This window comes from Patiria miniata, unplaced genomic scaffold (assembly GCF_015706575.1).
Source record: "Patiria miniata isolate m_02_andy unplaced genomic scaffold, ASM1570657v1 HiC_scaffold_6, whole genome shotgun sequence".
NCBI lineage: Eukaryota > Metazoa > Echinodermata > Asteroidea > Valvatida > Asterinidae > Patiria > Patiria miniata.
In genome coordinates this window covers 8,464,418-8,481,300 of record NW_024037073.1, presented here as the reverse complement: position 1 = coordinate 8,481,300, position 16,883 = coordinate 8,464,418, and the positions used below count along the sequence as shown (strand labels likewise).

The window sequence follows — 16,883 nt, the reverse complement described above, 5'->3', positions numbered from 1 at the left end:
TGTAACACAAGCGTTTGCAACAACAGATTAAGCTGAAATTCTGTATATACGTTGATGATATAAGTGTTTAACTACTCGTGAACTAACAACCTGAGGAGATTCCTAGAAACTGAGACAAATACATAGATTTGGGGACGTTTTCGAACGATTTCTTCCCGACTTTAAGGTCAGCTTTACCAGTATTGACGTTTTGGCATTGATGATGGCGATTTTGTCACTGACATAAAGTTTAGAATTTCTTCTTCCTTTATATATTAACATTTCATTCATACTGAGCATCTTTTCTGAGAGAGACACAACGTTCAAAAGGCCATATTTTTGGGGCGCATGAATTTTACTGCTCTGTTATAAGTACGTAATCGGATTAACTTTGTTTAACAACGGGGATGCTTAGGCCTTCGCAACCACACGGCTGATTAGATTGAACCATACCTTTTCCAGACGTATTCTAGTGTGGTTGTCTTGAGGTACCAACTGATGTTCATATTGGTATGATTCTGTAGGAAGTCTGTGGTCGGGACAACCCTCTCTGGAGGGGCTGGACCCTCGGCCCCCTTGTCACATGTCTCAAAGCCACTGCCACTGCAGTCACATTCTAGTTCACCCTTCAAAAATTGGTCATAGAGCGCTGGGTCCATGTGGGACGTGACGTACCAATCGGTTGATTTGCCCGGTTTACAAAGGAAATCCCTTCAATGGAGAGAAAGCAAGAAAACAACGACTCGTAAGAATTCTTATGAGACATTATTTTTTCATTGTGAAAAGAATTTCCTAATTTTGACACGATACAAGTCTTGACATCAGTGAGGCACTTTCAAGTAAGCTAGCACAGAAATGCCTTCTGCAACATGCACATCACACATTTTCACAAGGAAAACAGTGGTGGACAAAGGGGAAGAGGTGTAGAGCCTTGCCCCCCTCCCCAAACAAAGAATGAAAGCAAAACACATTTTATCATGACGCTTCTCTGGCTGTAGGGAACAAGAGGTTGGGGTGTGCTCTAACCCTTTTGTGGACCTGTAAACAATAGAGGTCCACAGGATGCAGGAAGCGTAAACGTTTTGTGGACTTGCACACGTCCACACTAGGTTTTCCCCTCTCTGGAAAACAGGTTTAGAGGCATTTATGGGTTTATCTGTCACATAATGAAGAGAAACACTCAAGGAAATCGCAATAAAAAAATTGGGTTGAAAGAGTGTTCACAGTGGGAGGTCAATGAGTGTTTTCTCAGGGGGCACATTTATGGCCGCAAAAGGGGCACTTGAGAAAATCTGGGGGGGCAAATGCCCCCCCAGCCCCCCCCCCCCCCCCCCCCCCCCCCCCGGTTCCGCCGCCCCTGCTCGGACCCAACATTAGTGACTCGTGACTTGGACTCAGACTCAACCCAAATGACTTGGGACTCGGATACAAGTCTGGGCTCCCACGAGTAGCCATGCATACAGGGCAATTATGTACACGCACGGAGTCAACAATATGACCAAAATTATTGATGTAAATTTACACAACTAACCTGTTCACAAACGGGTTGTCCGCCATACACCTGGTGCCTATGCCCGGCTGGTCCTCAGCTATGGTTGCCTCCATTCCTGCCGCTAGAGCACTGTCGGGGTCGTCATTACTGTAGAAGACGTAGTTTGGGGTACCGGTCAGCCAGGGAACCAGGGGAAGTTTCTCTCCCTCTGTCGGCACTGGTAGCACGACGGTGAAGACCATGGCAAGACAGACAAAGACTACGGGGAGGATAACCTGCAGGAACAAAGACAGATTGATGCATAAGGAATGGAAAAGGCCACAGTCTTGGATTACTGTTTAACACGTCAGCAACATTGCGTTGGGTGGCATGGGTGGCTAAGTGCGTATTAAAGCACTCGCCTCTCACCACTGTGGACCGGGTTCGATTCCCGGCTCGGACCATATGTGAGCAGAGTTGTCAGTTGATTCTCTCCTGTGCCACAAGGTTTTTTTCTATGGGCTTTCCGGTTTTCCTTCCTCCACAAAAATCAACACTTTCGATGTGCTCCGTGGTCAGACATGGGTCGTATGGCAGCTGCCTGAGACGTCTTTGCATGCCTTCGGCTCGACCACGTTGTAGCCGCCTACTTTGCAATCCAGCTTCTCAGCTGCGAGTAAGGATGATTAGCCCCCTATAGTATTATAACATTGTGTGTATTTATAGATCCATAAAGATCCATAGAGAGTCAGGCGGTTTCAGGTGGTACCGTGGGCGAATCGGGGTGGTATAAAGACTAAAGGGTTAATTTGTCGGATACCACCTGACCAATAGAACAATCCACTGAGTCGTGCATGATGTTTTGACCAACCACAGCCGTTATTAATGTCCGAAATTCATTCATGCGCCAATATCCGATATGTGTACATGCGCATATGATGTGTGCATCTGGAACATGCAGTATAGCATTCGAAAGGCCAAGTGTAGTTGCCCATGTGCGCAGTGGGCGTGTCCAAATGGATCGGTCTACTATCAAACCCCGCCCACTGCACACTTGAGAAACTACATTCAATGTCATGCATTTCCAGCATTCCACGAGTGCAGTGGGATAACACATTTATCTTCAAGCAAACTTGACACACAGTAAATATGGAAAACACATGCTGTCCAAGAAAGACATTTGAACAGGCACTGCTCCGACTTACCTGGGCAAAGAAGCCTTTCTTGCTGCGTCTGAAGTGATGGAATCTCTTGACCATGAGTGCCCAGAACTGTCTGCAGATGAGGCTGATGCCGTGAACCTCGCGACCGGTCAGGTTCCTGGCACACGGCTCATTGCTTTCTGCATCTGGCATGCGGACGTTAGCCACCGATACTGCAAGAGATCGAAATTCAACATCAGATGCCATTATTATCCACAACTGCACTTGCAGATCAATACTTGTGATTGTCTTTGAATGATCGAAAAGACTGTGGAATTTTGGGAATAGCATGTTGACACAGTTGTTGTGAGTGTGCAATGTGGTACTTTCCTTCCCTTTCACCTCTACGACGTGGGTTCGAATCCTGCCTGGGCTGACATGTTGATTGACTTTTCAGTCCCGATTTAATTGGTTTTTCTCCCAATTGTGAACTTGCACTATCATTTCTTTATCTCTGGGGAGTCAGGTTGGCGTAGCGGTACTTTCCTCGCCTTCCACCGCTGTGACCCGGGTTCGGATCCCGCCTGGGCCAACTTGTGGATTGGGTTTTCAGTCCCTGCCTGAATCTGTGGGTTTTCCCTATAATATCATTCTGGGGTTTTCCTCACACCTCTAAAACTGTCATTTCTTCTCACTGTCTTCTCTGTATAGGTTTCTTCAGGCTTGAGGAATCCCTGGTTTCATTACCATAAAAAATTAGTAATAATAATAATACAAATAAATATCCACTAGTCTCTCTAATATAAGGCCTAGTAGCTGCAGTAGCTATTGAGGAATCCTTGGTTTCATCACATAAAATAAAGTAAAGTCTGCGGTCAAAATTTATATCAACTATCAGTTGAATAAAGACAATTGACATTAAGTGGAAGTAAAAAAAACCAACAACGTCTTCAATACTCTACTGCATGGTGCTAAGCCAACTGAGCATTCCAACCCTTTGTTCACTCAGAGCATCATTTTTTTTGTACTCGTGCATTAGGCATGGATTCCACATTTGGGTTATGACAAGAGCACAACAGTTTGGATGACAGTCAAAATTCAAGAGACGGTAGCTAGTACATAAAGTGACAATGTTGTGTTGTCGTAGCTGAAGGTTCGCATTCTGCCGTAGTAATTTTTTTTGTTTAAATCAAAAATTGGTTTCAAAATGAAATGAATAGTTGAACGTGAATGGAAATGGAATATGCTACCTTGTCTGGGAGCTGCATGGAATGACAGACTGAACAATGACTGCATGGGCATGAATGTGCAATGATGGCCAGGACGATGAAGTCAATACCTGCAATGGCAATGCATGATTACGATCAGAAATGCACTATGGAAACAAAATGAACACCGAGGCCTCTTGAGTACTGTCAAGCACGGTTTTGTGCAAACTTCTCCTTGCTGATTCAATAATGATGACTCCCTCCCTGTAGGTTTTGGGTGACGTTGCAAATTACAAGGGATGAAAGGATTGCACTAGATCAAAGGGGAGGAAACGACTGCCAGTATTACATATTGGTTCTTGGATAGTCTAATCTCATTGCTCTAGAGTGGCCACATGTCAAGTTTATACAAATGATTGTGTCATAATTTACATAACTCAAATACCGCCTAGCATAACTTTTGAAACACAATGGCACAGCGTCTGGTGTAGCATACATTGCACATGTGTACGGCATGCTTTGCATGTCTGCAGCAGAGCATTTCATATCAGACATCAAACTCCACGGAAATCCAAGGTTACATTGTGGTGACATGTTTCACCTATTGCAGATTAAAGACTGGTTCATACACAGCACAAAAGCAAACGTGACTGTGATTTCTTTTTTTAGATCAAATCAAGTTTTCACGCAGCGAATTTGCAACAGTTGAACACATTTCAACTCTGGTGAAGTTTGTAGCGAGGATTTCATGATGTCAAAGTCGCTTCGCATTTGCGTTCGTGTGAAGCAGTAACGAGCCTTATGTCACAACTTTTCTCTATCTGACTTTTATAGTGGGAGGCGTGACACAGTATAACAATATCTGAATGCTGTGAAGTGGGACATGAGGGTTTAAAACGCCCCAAATTAAAGGAACTAGCCACCCTCAGTTTCGCCTTGGACGCCAAAAATTCCACCAACATCCCAACACACAGCAATCCACAACTGTAAATAAAAGCATGGATGTCAATAACGGAAATGACAATGAAAAATAGTTTACAGTTAAGTGAGCATAATGTTGTGATACCAAATAAACACTTTTGGAGATGGTACATAGGAGGACAGATGCAGTTGCAGTGAACATTTCTGAACGCGGAGCAGTACAGTGCATACTTTCTGTGGTGGTAATCAAAAAATGGAAGTGCAAAGGATAAGATAAATTTGCAAAAAGTGTGGGTATGGGGGAAGAAAAGCCTCCCTTGCTGCCCCCAACTTCCACTGCCAATGATGGACAATTGTCTGGCTCATCTTTTTTACAAGAAGTTGGATGGGGTGTGGCCTAGTGGTTAGGGTTCGTGACTCATGATCAAAGGGTCAGGGGTTCAAATCCAGCTGCTGACCATATGCTACGTCCTTGGGCAAGCCACTTCACCCCTACTTGCCTCTCTCCACCCATGAGTCTAAATGGGTACCGGCATTAGCCGGGGAGTAACCAGCGATGAACTGGCATCCCATCCAGGGGGAATAGAAATAACTCTCAGTCGTTTCATGCCAAGGAAACCGGAGATAAACATCAGCCTGATGGGCCACATTGGCCCGTGAAAGACTTTACTTTTTCCTGTACCCCCCATTCCACCACCTATGGACAGAATGTCTTGTTCGTACTTTATGTAAGAAGTTTCTAGCCTCACCGTCTTTCTTTTGTGTCTCCATAGCCTGGCGGCTGGCCTGGCGATTCAGCTTGCGGCTCATATGCCTGCTGATCTGCCGATGCATCTTGGGCCGGCTGGTTTGCCGGCTGGACTGCCGATTCAGCTTCTGGCTGCCGGACTTGTAGCTCCTCTGCCGACGGTTACCTCCTTGGCTTGCCTCCTCGCTAGGGCTGTCGGTATCCTCAGGATTCTCGGCTTCCTCCAGGTTGATGCTGTGGAGGCTCTGTGCGTCGGCTGTGGGTTCCTGAGCTGCTTGATGCTCCACGTCCACTTCTAATATCAAAACAGAGTATACAGGTTTAAAAGTTGACCTACCCCAACTGGGTGGTCCATGATTCTTAGCAAGTTGCATAACCTATCTTATGAACCTCAAGGCCCGTTCCCTTATGAGACTTTGGGGGGGGGGGGGGGGGGGGTCAACCACTCAAGTGGAATTTTTAATCTCAACAAGCGCAATATGTAATGTGTTTTGTTGAGGGAGCTTGCTTATTCTACCAATGGACGTTGGTTTTAACAAAAGTCATCATACTGGCAGTTTTGTACATCATGAGGCTACACAAGTTTAAAAAAATAAAAAGTTAACTTACTGGCGATTTTTTTCTTCGGGGGATGGGGGCGGGGGGGTGGGATGGAGGGGGGAGGGGCATTCAAGCCTCTGGACCCTCCCCAAGTACTTGCCTTACCTATACCCATGTACCAAAGTGCCATTTTTAGTTTGTTTTCCGAGATTAACCAACAACATCGATAACAGATCGAATAACTACCTTCAAATTGATTTTAAAATGTTTACATTACTTTCAAGTCATTGACACTTCTGTAAGTTTTCCACCAATACTGCTCAAACTGTCCATTTGAGGCATTTGAGAACAGTTAAACTTTGAGAACATGTGTCAGTGCAAACATTTGTGATGGGATCAAGCTAAATGAGTTGTTTGTCGACCCTGGTCATTCTTTTTTCTTACAGATCTAAAAAGAGCACAATCTCAGCATAACTGCTGTGAAAATCCTATGCTGGTACCATCTTTAGTTTAAAATTATGAAAGTCGGAACACCAAGAGATGTGATGAAGTGATGTGATGAAGTGGCCCTATTTTGGCGAGAATCTCCAAATGAAAGTTCCCGACAAACGACTCATTTAGCTTGATCGCATCACATTTGGTTCGTCAACTTTATGACCTTTGAATCTTAGAGCAACATGTGAACATGTACATGTATATGCTCAATGCAAACGTTTGGTTGGTCAACTTTATACCCTTTGAATTTGTCACTTTTTAGTCACTCACTTTTTATACAAAAATTAGACTTGTTCAATATTGGTTTTCTTGCCACTTCTATGGCTGTAGTAAGGGGACTTTTCTTGAAACCTCCAGGACGGTTTTGGGATAAAATTGTGCTTAACTGGCAGGCTGGTTTCAGGTGGAACATCCGTAACTAACTTGACAATTATTCAAATCCCCCAGATTACTCATTCTAAACGTGTGGCTTCAAGAAACATATGGATTCCTTTGGGGAACTAACCCAACGGGCAGCTTTTCATGTGCAACCTCTATGAGAGAACACGGCGAAAACAGGCCCTTTTTCGCATCTATCGCCGCCACTACATTATTCGACAGAGATTACCTTAGTTCTTACTGCAGTATGACCCTAACAATATATTCTTTCAGAAAATGAAAGAAAAACTGAATAAAACGTTGATTTTCCCTCGCCAAAATTATGTTGAACACTGCATTTTTAGTCAAGAATCTCTCAGTTTTGTGTGTAAACCACGCGTTCAGCCAAGAGCTGGTCCACTTATATCATCACAACGTTCAATAGCGCCACCTGGGAGCTTAGTTCTCTCGAGTCATTTTTCTTAGTCTCGTCAGCTTTCTAACAATATAACCCTTATTGTCATTGGTTGAGGTTTAGGCTCGCGTGTATTCATTTACAAAAGAATTGTCCATCTAAACTCCAATAAAATTTGCCGTTACTCGTGGCTGAGCGCGTAGGGTCTGTTTATTGTACCCGTGCATACATGTACACATAGCCCGGGAGCTTATCTCTATGTCCAAGGTCATCTGGCTGTGCGCTTTTGGTTGGTTCACATGGGGGTCCTTTTGACCACAAAGGAATTGATATGTCTTACCATCGTCGCTCACAAGTGCCTGTCCGTTAGCGGAAGACATGGCCTTGTGCCGCACTTTCATACTGCGCCTGCGTCGTTCCTTGATGCTGGAGCTCTGGGCCGGGAGTTGGTAGCTCCGCCTCTTCAGGCTGCCCCGCCCCATGAATGGGCGGGGCAGGGCCCCGTTGTCCGTTCCCTGGCTGGTTTCACCTTGGTTGAAGACTCCTACGTCGTCGGTGACTGACAGGAATACCTGTGGGCAATGGGACAGTGTGTCAACCCCAGAAGCTAACAGAGAAGTTTGAGGTACCACCTGCTAGAGCAGCATTTGAATCAGTTACAAGTCAAATCACAAGTCTATCACAAGTCAAATCACAGGTATTTTAAATATCTTGGATGAGGATAAGTACTGGTTTTATGATGGCTGTTTTTGTGCAATTTCAAATCAGAAAAACAGCTTTGTCTGACTTTCTTCAGAATCAGGCAGCAACTCTCAAAGTGTTGTCACGGGTAAAAATAGCATTTCATTTACTTAAAAAACAGCGCTATGAAATTCTCACTCGAGTTCGAGTCCCACCCGAGTGATTTTTTCCAACTTTCACTCGGGAGGTAACACACTGAGTATACAGTGTTTAAACGTCGGTGAAGGGCAAAACCTAACTTGATTTACATCATCCCGACGCAAAATTCCATCTTGTAAATATGAAATTCTTGATAGGTTTGGCAATGACAAGCATCTGAATATCAGGATAATCAGTAAAATAATCCATTTTCCTAATTCACATCTAACTACATTTACATACCATTTCATTTACTTCAAAAACAACGCTACAAATTTCTTGATAGGTTTGGTAAAGACAGGCATCTGAATGATCAGGATAGTCAGTAAAAAATAATCCATTTTCCAAATTCACGTCTTACTACATTTACAAAACTCCACCAGAGTTATATCTTCATCTGCATTCAAAGCAAAAAAAACCAAGATCTCTGTCGCTTCATCACAAATTCAACCAACCTCTTCCAAGGAGGTGTCCGAGATGCCAAAGTTGGTGATGTAGAGCTGATCTTTAAACGTCTCCAGTTCCTTGAAGAGGAACTCCAGGGAGCCTTCCTGGGTGGCTGCCGAGGGGAGCATGTAGGACAGCTCGGTGCCCAGGTTCTCACAGAGGGTCGCTGAGGGGAGGTAGCTCTGGATGAAACTGGTCACAGTTGCCTCCTGACACGAGCCGCAGTCTGGTAGGAAGAGAAAGATTTGGTCTAGTACTCAGTGGGGATCCTTTACATTACGTCGGCAATTGACTTTCAGATAAAAATTTGTGTCACAACAAATAGTGTGAATGAATGGGAAGTTTGTGGTAACACCATGTGAATGATATCTCTTAGTTTGCTCTGCTAGTTATCAGGAGACTGTCTCCTGATGACGAGCAGAGCATTGAGTTAAACCAACTGGTTCTTCTCAGAATCACACAACTCACTAAGGGATATCGTTTTGGTTTGCGGTAACACCATGTGGTAATAGCTACTGTCACTCAGTAGATATTTAGTTCTGATTAGAACTTGTCCTGCTTATTACCAACTTTCACTAAGTAGTTTAAGTTCTGATAAGAACAGTCCTGCTATAAGTTCTAAAAGAACTTGTCTTTGGTCTCAACGTTTCAACTAGCCTACTCTAGTCATCGTCGGGAGACAAAAAATACTTGGCGAAAGTTGATAATAAGCAGGACACGTTCTTATCAGAACTAAATATCTACAGAGGGACAGTACTTATTACCACATGGTGTTACCGCAAACTGAAACGATACTGATACTCCACCATGCACAGCCTAAAATCTTACATCACTAAGGGATATCATTCACATGGTGTTACCGCAAACCTCCCATTCATTGATCATGTCCACCATGCAAACCCTTAAGTCTTATTTAAATAGTGTGAAGGCATGATCTGTCAGCAAATGTGTTATCAAGCCAGCAAGCCACTTTTGTTAAAATGGTCTGGCAACACCGGTGGGCAGACCACCAGAACAGTACAAGGCAGCTGAGTTGGTAGAGTGCCAGTGCAGTAGTGGACAGGTCAAAGGAATATTTTCTACATGCACTTTCAAATAATAATCTTACATTTTTTAATGTCTTAAGGAATGATTTGGCTTGGTGTATTGTCCTTTATACCTGCAATGTCAATTGGGGGCTTGGATTTCTTGAGGCGCAACTCATCGTCGTCTGGCTCAAGGGCGACTTTCATCTGCTGATAAAAACATTAAAAAATAATCCTTGAAACCTCTAAAAAGTTTTGCATATCCATTTCAAAAGGAAACCTGCGGATCAATGACCTCTGCAAATTAGGTATTTCAATGTTTTATTTACAAATATGTTTATCTGTAAATCACAATGTTTATCATGATTCACATTTTATTCTAAATTCATAAGTAACTAAGACAGTTTACCCATTCCTATTGGTCGAGAGCCCTTCACGTGGCTGGTCTTATACGGTTGATAAAACACCGGCTGGCCGGTCTTAAACACTTTTCCAGTGTCACATGAAATTTGGACTCCTATGAAAGCTGGTTCCTTTTACCCTTTCATTGGTTGAGCATTCACAATCCTCACTTAGGCATGCGCAATACTACCAGTGAGTCAGTATTTCATAGTCCTCAATTCACATAACACCGGCACAGCTGTGTTCTGCCCCACATCGCGCAGTACTCGCCACGCGCGCCAATCTCCATAGCTTCCCATACTTGGGCCCAAAACCTAGTGCTGCAAATTCAATCTAGCCCTGTCTGGAAGAAACTGCTTTTAATCTTGGTCATTAAATATCTTTGTTACCCGAAATTTCCATGTTGACACCATTAACTGATCCTGGGCCAATTTCATGGCTAATTCTGTGCTCACCATCAAGGGCGGATCCAGGGGGGCCAAAGGGGGCCATGGCCCCCCAAAAAACGAACCCCATTTTTTTTTAAAGGGACGTTGCAATAAAGGCAGGCAATGAGTACACCACCATCTTTTCCTCAAAAAGCATTGGTTAAAGTGGTCAGAAATTGCCTCAGGTCGCACCACTAAGCATCTAGAATCAAAAAATTTTTCTGATCTCTTAAGCGGGCCTCGAACCCCACGCCGTAATTTTTTTGGCCCACTTTTTGGGAGATCACATTTTTTTTGGCCCCCCCCCTAAAAATAGTGTTCTGGATCCTCCCTTGTTACGATCACCACTCTGTGCAACAGGGCTTGCAAAAAAAATCTGTCGTAATCCTGTAAGCACAGAATTGTTTGTTGCGAGTTGTACGCATGCGCATAATCCAGAATTCCATGCTAACCCTGAAATATGCTAACCGTAACTGCAAAAGTTTCTGCTACAGTAAGCGGAGATTTTGTGCTAACAATAAGCAGAGACTTCAAATTTGAACTAAAGACTTCCTTCCAAAAGTTACCTCAGTTGGCTCTACAAGATCCAAGTCCATCTCTTTTTTCGGTTTCTCCTCATCCTGGTGTTGATTCATCATGGCTCCTGTGACGAGATCTGGACCGTTGCTCATCTCGGTCTGGTAGGCCGGGTCTGTGAGCTGCGGGGAGACCGGGATGTTATCGCCTGGTATGCGCTTGTTGAGGACGAGGTAGTAGCCGCTTCCGAAACGACTCTTGAGGAACAAGGAGGAACCCGAGCATCTGAGCTGGCCGGCGGAGATGATGGCAATGCGATCGCCAAGGACATCTGCCTCGTCCATGTGATGGGTGGACATGATGATTGTGCGGCCTGTGACATATAAGCAGGGATGTTGTCACAAGTCAATCGAACTATGGTCAACCATAATCTCACCAACTTCACTCTAACACAGGATGGCTCACTATGAACCAGAGGTGTCTGAAACTGGCCATGATAAGTTTCAGACATTTTTAAGTCAACAGACAGGCAAGTTTCTTGATAAGCTTTTTGTTTCGGATATTTTAAGGTTCACAGAAGTCTGATATGTAAGTGGTTTTAACAGGTTTATGTTTCAGACAAAAAAATATCTGAAACAGTGACCACATGTCTGAAATATCATCGCCATTGTTCATGTTTCAGACAGTTTGTCCGGAACAAAAGTGTTTCAGACATTTTTTTGTTCATAGTGGCTGGACTAGTCACTACCCTGGTTGACTATTTTGAACCAGAGCCTGAGGCACAGTTCCATATCTGGTTACCAATAGCCATGCGAAGGCCGGTCGACAAGGGGGGAACAGCAAGGGTGGCTCCCCCAAACACCCCCCCACCCCCCCCCGACGAGCAACTGACCCCTCCATCGGCAAGAACCGTAAAAATGCGTAAAATTGTATACAAGTGTGTTTTTTTTCTTGAGGTTAGCCCCCCCCTCGTTTGTACTGTGGCCCCCCTCCTTAATGCTTGGAGCTGGCGTCATGGCTGGCCGTGCGCATTATAATGCCAGGTTAAAGAAGTGTTGTGATGAAGTTATGACCAGTATTTGAAGAGAAATTCCCAAGTTTATTTTAGTGCATAGGCGCGAGTTACATCAGGAGTAAACTACTTGTCAACTACTAGTGCTCTCTGGCACTTGCTCCATGTCTCAGCCCAGACAAGTGGCTCCCAAACCCCCTTAAAAACAGACATGAGGGGTGCATGGGCATGGGTGGGCTGACACCAAGTAATACATATTTATAATGTTCATTGACAGTCTTGCATGCGTAGCCAGAAATTCTACAAAATCTCATCCACAGATTCTGTCTCACGGTTTCACATGGCATGTTTACTATTCTGTCATGTATGGCCAAAAAGACTTCACAAAGTCAGCCTGGCTCTAAAAAAGAACTATAGCATATAAGATTTTAGGCTTTGCATGGTAGAGTATCGGTACCTTTTTGGTTTCAGTGACCCACGAAGTGTTCTCTTTTGCCTCGGTTTGGAATCGGGACAATAGGATGCTTCATAGATCATCTCGAAAGGCTTGCTTACTACACTAGCTTGAGTCAGTCAATATTTGTATAATAGGATTTATATTTCGTCTGTTAGTTACTTGAATGCACATCCTCATGATTCCATCTCCTTTTGTTCTTATATTTTCCAGTTTTTCTTATGGTTTGAGTCAGACGGGGCTTTAAAACACCTTTCTACAACTGGGGTTTGAATGTCATCAATTCACATTTCCAGAAAAGCAACTAGAGAACTTACCTTCCTTGTACTGGCCAAGTAGTTCCCAGATCTCTCTCCTAGCATAGGGGTCAACGCCGGCCGTGGGCTCATCCAAAATGACCATCTTGGATCCGGCCACAAAGGCCATTGCAATGGACAGCTTACGCTTCATGCCACCTGAAAGATGATGAGAAATGATGTCAAAAATGTTATATAATTTTAGTTTAGGCACTCTCCTGAAGACGGTCAGAGCATACTGACCGGAACGTCGAGTTTATACCTCTGGTTCTTTTCAGAACCATTCTCTTAGTTGAGAAATTATTCGCACATGGTGTTTCCGCAAACCTTTCATTATTTAGTATCTCCACCATGCAAAGCCTCAAATCTTACTTAAATAATTATAAACTGAATAAAGAAATTGACAGGAGACAGGTTCGAACGTGCAACCTCGGGAATACCATACTGGTGCTCTACCAACTGAGCTATCCAGACCTATGTTGGCCGTACCCAGTTTATCAATGTTTTAGTTTAAGGGTCGTAGTTAGATGCCATAAATCCATATAATAACCATGTAGCCGGGGAACGTGCCTGAAATCACGATGCTAGCAAAATTAGAAACGCTGCAAACCTGGGAAACAGCAAACAGGGATCACTCAGAGATATTTCATTACAAATCGTAAAATAAATCATAAGGGGAGATTACATGCGTAACAAAAAATTGTACATTTGAATTTGAAGGATTGCTACAAAAACGTAAATTCCAAAATAATGCTGAAGAGACAAATATATCCTGAACCCTTTGTTTATAAAATACATTTGTTGTGATTTCAAGCTTATGGTTATTGTAAACTTTCAGTATAATTCTTGAGTAATTTTTTTTTTTCAATGGATAGAGAGAAAAAACAATGAAACATATCTCTTTTTTTCACATAAGGACTCAGTGCACAAGTACCCCCTCTACAGTTACAAAGGGAGAGTTGGGGGAGACCACTGGAAGGGGCATTTGAATGCACTGATGACGCCTCATGCAAAGACGCTATGGGTTTGTGCACATTCAGAATAAAGCTAGTCATGTGTACTTCAAGCCATACGTGTCAAACCAGTACGCCCGGGTGGTGTGTCGCTCCCATTGGGGCTCTTGAAAATGGTCACAAAGCGCCATTTCATATTCATGCGCGGAGTCCATATAAACATCGCAAGAAAGACTAAGTCCAAACTCGTTGGAGGGGTCACAACTTTAAATCTGATCCTATTATGATAACGTCATTTATGTAGACTTTTAGGGAACGTTGTTGGCTACATTTTGATACCCCGTTTGCTACCAAAGACTGTAAATCGTCTTTTAAAAGATTGACAACGGTTTATGAAAATTCATGCAGTTTGAAAAGTTGCACGTTTAAAGAATACGCGGGTCGAGTGGAAATTGCTGTGTGACAATGTGACACTGCCCAAAATGAACGGCAGGGGACATCAATCACACCAAGCTTGTATGCATGGGAACATGTGAAATTGAATTACCCGCGCTTTGTTTGGGCACTGTGCAGTCAATAGGGCCAATGAATTACAGGCACGTGTGTTGGCACTCAGCAATTTCTCCTCACGTATCTCTTAAGTTTCAACTTTTCCGTTGTCAATCTTGAACAATTTGCAGTCTTTGGTAGCAAACGGCGTATCAAAATGTAGCTAACAAAATTCCCAAAAGGTGTATATAAATGACGTCATCATGAGACGATCAGATTCAAAATTATGACCCCTCCAATGAGTGTGAACTTTTTCTTTTTGTGGTGTTTCATGTGTGGGTGGGGGTGTGGAGGGGTGGTGCACATCAATAAAACATCTGATGTGCAATAGTAACAGCAAACCCAGGTATAGTCTGTTACCTGACAAGTCGTTCACCAGTTCATCTTTCTTGTTCACCAGACGTAGGTGTTTCAGCATTAGAGTCATCTCTGACTTGATTTCATGATCGGCTGCACCCTTCACCCGAGCGAAAAACCACAGATGCTCTGCCACAGTCATACTATTTAACATAAAAAGGAATACATAAATGGAGAGAATAGACTGCTGAAAGTGAATAAGAAAAATCAATGAAGCATTTAACCGAGCTCAAAAGTTGCAAAAAAAAACTAAACAAAGTAAAAAACACCAACAAGCACAAACCCTCCACAAAAACAAAGCAAAACAAACAAAAATAAATGGGAAAAAGGCCTTTCCAAAATTCTGAAGAAATTTTTGAAAGTGTGTATTATCATAAATTACGAACATTGAAAAAGTTGTTCCAAAATGCTAGTTCAGCATTTCAACTGCGAACGAGTGTACAAAGTTTTGAATACTTAATAAGTTTGGGACACAGCAAATAAATGTACACAATGTTATGGAGGCAATGATAATCCAATCTGCAATCTCCAAGAGATCAAAATCGGAGCAAGAAAAATACTTGTGTACTAACTAACTTAAAAAGAACTTCTCTCCGTATTTGTTGCCACCTTCACTCAAATACGTTTGTCCCACAAAAAAAAACCCTAACAGTCAAATTGGGCATGTTTTCAGAAAAGTGGGGGCAGCATTCAAAATCATGCCTAATGTGTTGCTGAGTAGAATAATTGGTCTTCCAAATACTTTTTAGTTGGTTTCATTAGGATGTTTTGTTCAAATGATACAGCAATCACAATACGGGACTTGAAAAACCACTTGGGCCACTTTTGTATTTATCAAGTTTACAAGCTGGTAGAATAAGTCACACATTGCTCCTGAACAATGGAAATAAATCCTTTGTGCGTTTCTTTAACTGCGTTTTCTCACTTTCAAGGAAAGTGGCCCAAGAAGATTTTCAACCTGGAGTTTGATGAAGCGTAGCATTTGTTCCAATGCATCAATTTGAATGAAATAAAGTTTGTATGGTAGATTGGTTATCTGACTTTAAGAGGTAATTTGAAAATATTCCAAAACTCACTTGCACTATACCTTTATTAAATGGTTTTCGACTGTTGTGGGACAACCTGTATTATTTGATCTGCAAGCACATGGAAAATTGTTTACTCTGCAAAGGAAATTACCAAATTTTGAAGTGCCCTATCCAATTGGCATATTTTACAAGAAGAAAAAATGCTGCTTACTAGTCAAAGAGCACATTGTGTTGTGGGCACATGCCAAGGCTCTTGCGGATTCTACTGATGTCCTTCAAGATGTCCTTGCCATAGATGTAAGCGGTACCGGCCGTGGGTGGAAACAGCCCCGTCAATATAGACCTGTGTCAATAGGAAGCAAAACAACACAAAAAACAGTAACAACTCAAATAGACACTAATTACGATTTAACACCGATTGACAAACGGTTTGTACATTTTAACAAAACTTAACAAAACAGATACTAAGTATTGATGAAGTCCAAAACGTGCACCTCCTGTGTCCAATCTGTGCAAGTTGTGAAGTTACTCGACATTAATTTTATAAAGCCCACAGGTTATAAAGCCCACAAGGGGCATCCAAAATAGTTTCAATGTAATATTTAAGGTATTATTTCAGGCTCTTGAGATAATTTCTTGCATTTTATTATTATTATTATTATTATTATTATTAGTTTATTTTATTAAACTTTCACAGCCATAAGGCCGAATTGCAGTTTAATTTACACACATTAGAAATCGTTATATATTAAAATTACAAAGAATTACATCGTGTGAAAGATACATTAAAAAGGTAAATCACAACAAAATACACACAAGTAATAAAAATTAAAATCATTCAAATCCGACTGCGTAAAATACGCAGTCGCAGTCCCCCCCACAGAGATGACCGTCATTGAGTGAGCTCTATACGTTCATGCATACCCAACCCACTACATGTAATAAGTTTACCGGAAACTGTGACCAACAACGAGTTCCTTCATCAACTCGGGAAAAAGAGGTCACATATCTTTGTTAATCAGTAGGGAATAGAGCAGTAATAGTACCTGTTAGTCCTACAGCATATTGTGCTGAAACGATCATTGTTCCTTAACCCATTGTTCCTAATCGGGGGCAGCCAGTCTCTGAATTTGTGGGAAGTGAGTAGTGATTTGCCAAACACGGAACACAATTGTTCTCTGCGGCGGGAAAGTGGGGGAACATTGAGTTGGGAACATATTTCACTGTAAGACCTATTGAGACAATATTCATAAGACAAAAT

At 42.6% G+C, this 16,883-nt stretch overlaps 1 protein-coding gene across 1 annotated transcript in view; it reads right to left on the bottom strand.

Moving 5' to 3' along the window:
- Nucleotides 1–16,883, bottom strand: part of LOC119742801 (phospholipid-transporting ATPase ABCA1-like) — an 89,590-nt gene that overhangs the window by 41,378 nt on the left and 31,329 nt on the right. Inside the window, exons 23-33 of the mRNA XM_038218976.1 lie at nucleotides 15,834–15,965; nucleotides 14,598–14,737; nucleotides 12,757–12,894; nucleotides 11,024–11,346; nucleotides 9,762–9,834; nucleotides 8,611–8,828; nucleotides 7,617–7,848; nucleotides 5,471–5,764; nucleotides 2,656–2,825; nucleotides 1,511–1,746; nucleotides 433–690 (exon numbers count right to left, since the gene is read on the bottom strand). Of these exons, the coding sequence (XP_038074904.1) occupies nucleotides 433–690; nucleotides 1,511–1,746; nucleotides 2,656–2,825; nucleotides 5,471–5,764; nucleotides 7,617–7,848; nucleotides 8,611–8,828; nucleotides 9,762–9,834; nucleotides 11,024–11,346; nucleotides 12,757–12,894; nucleotides 14,598–14,737; nucleotides 15,834–15,965 (2,214 nt within the window). The remainder of the gene's footprint in view (nucleotides 1–432; nucleotides 691–1,510; nucleotides 1,747–2,655; nucleotides 2,826–5,470; nucleotides 5,765–7,616; nucleotides 7,849–8,610; nucleotides 8,829–9,761; nucleotides 9,835–11,023; nucleotides 11,347–12,756; nucleotides 12,895–14,597; nucleotides 14,738–15,833; nucleotides 15,966–16,883) is intronic.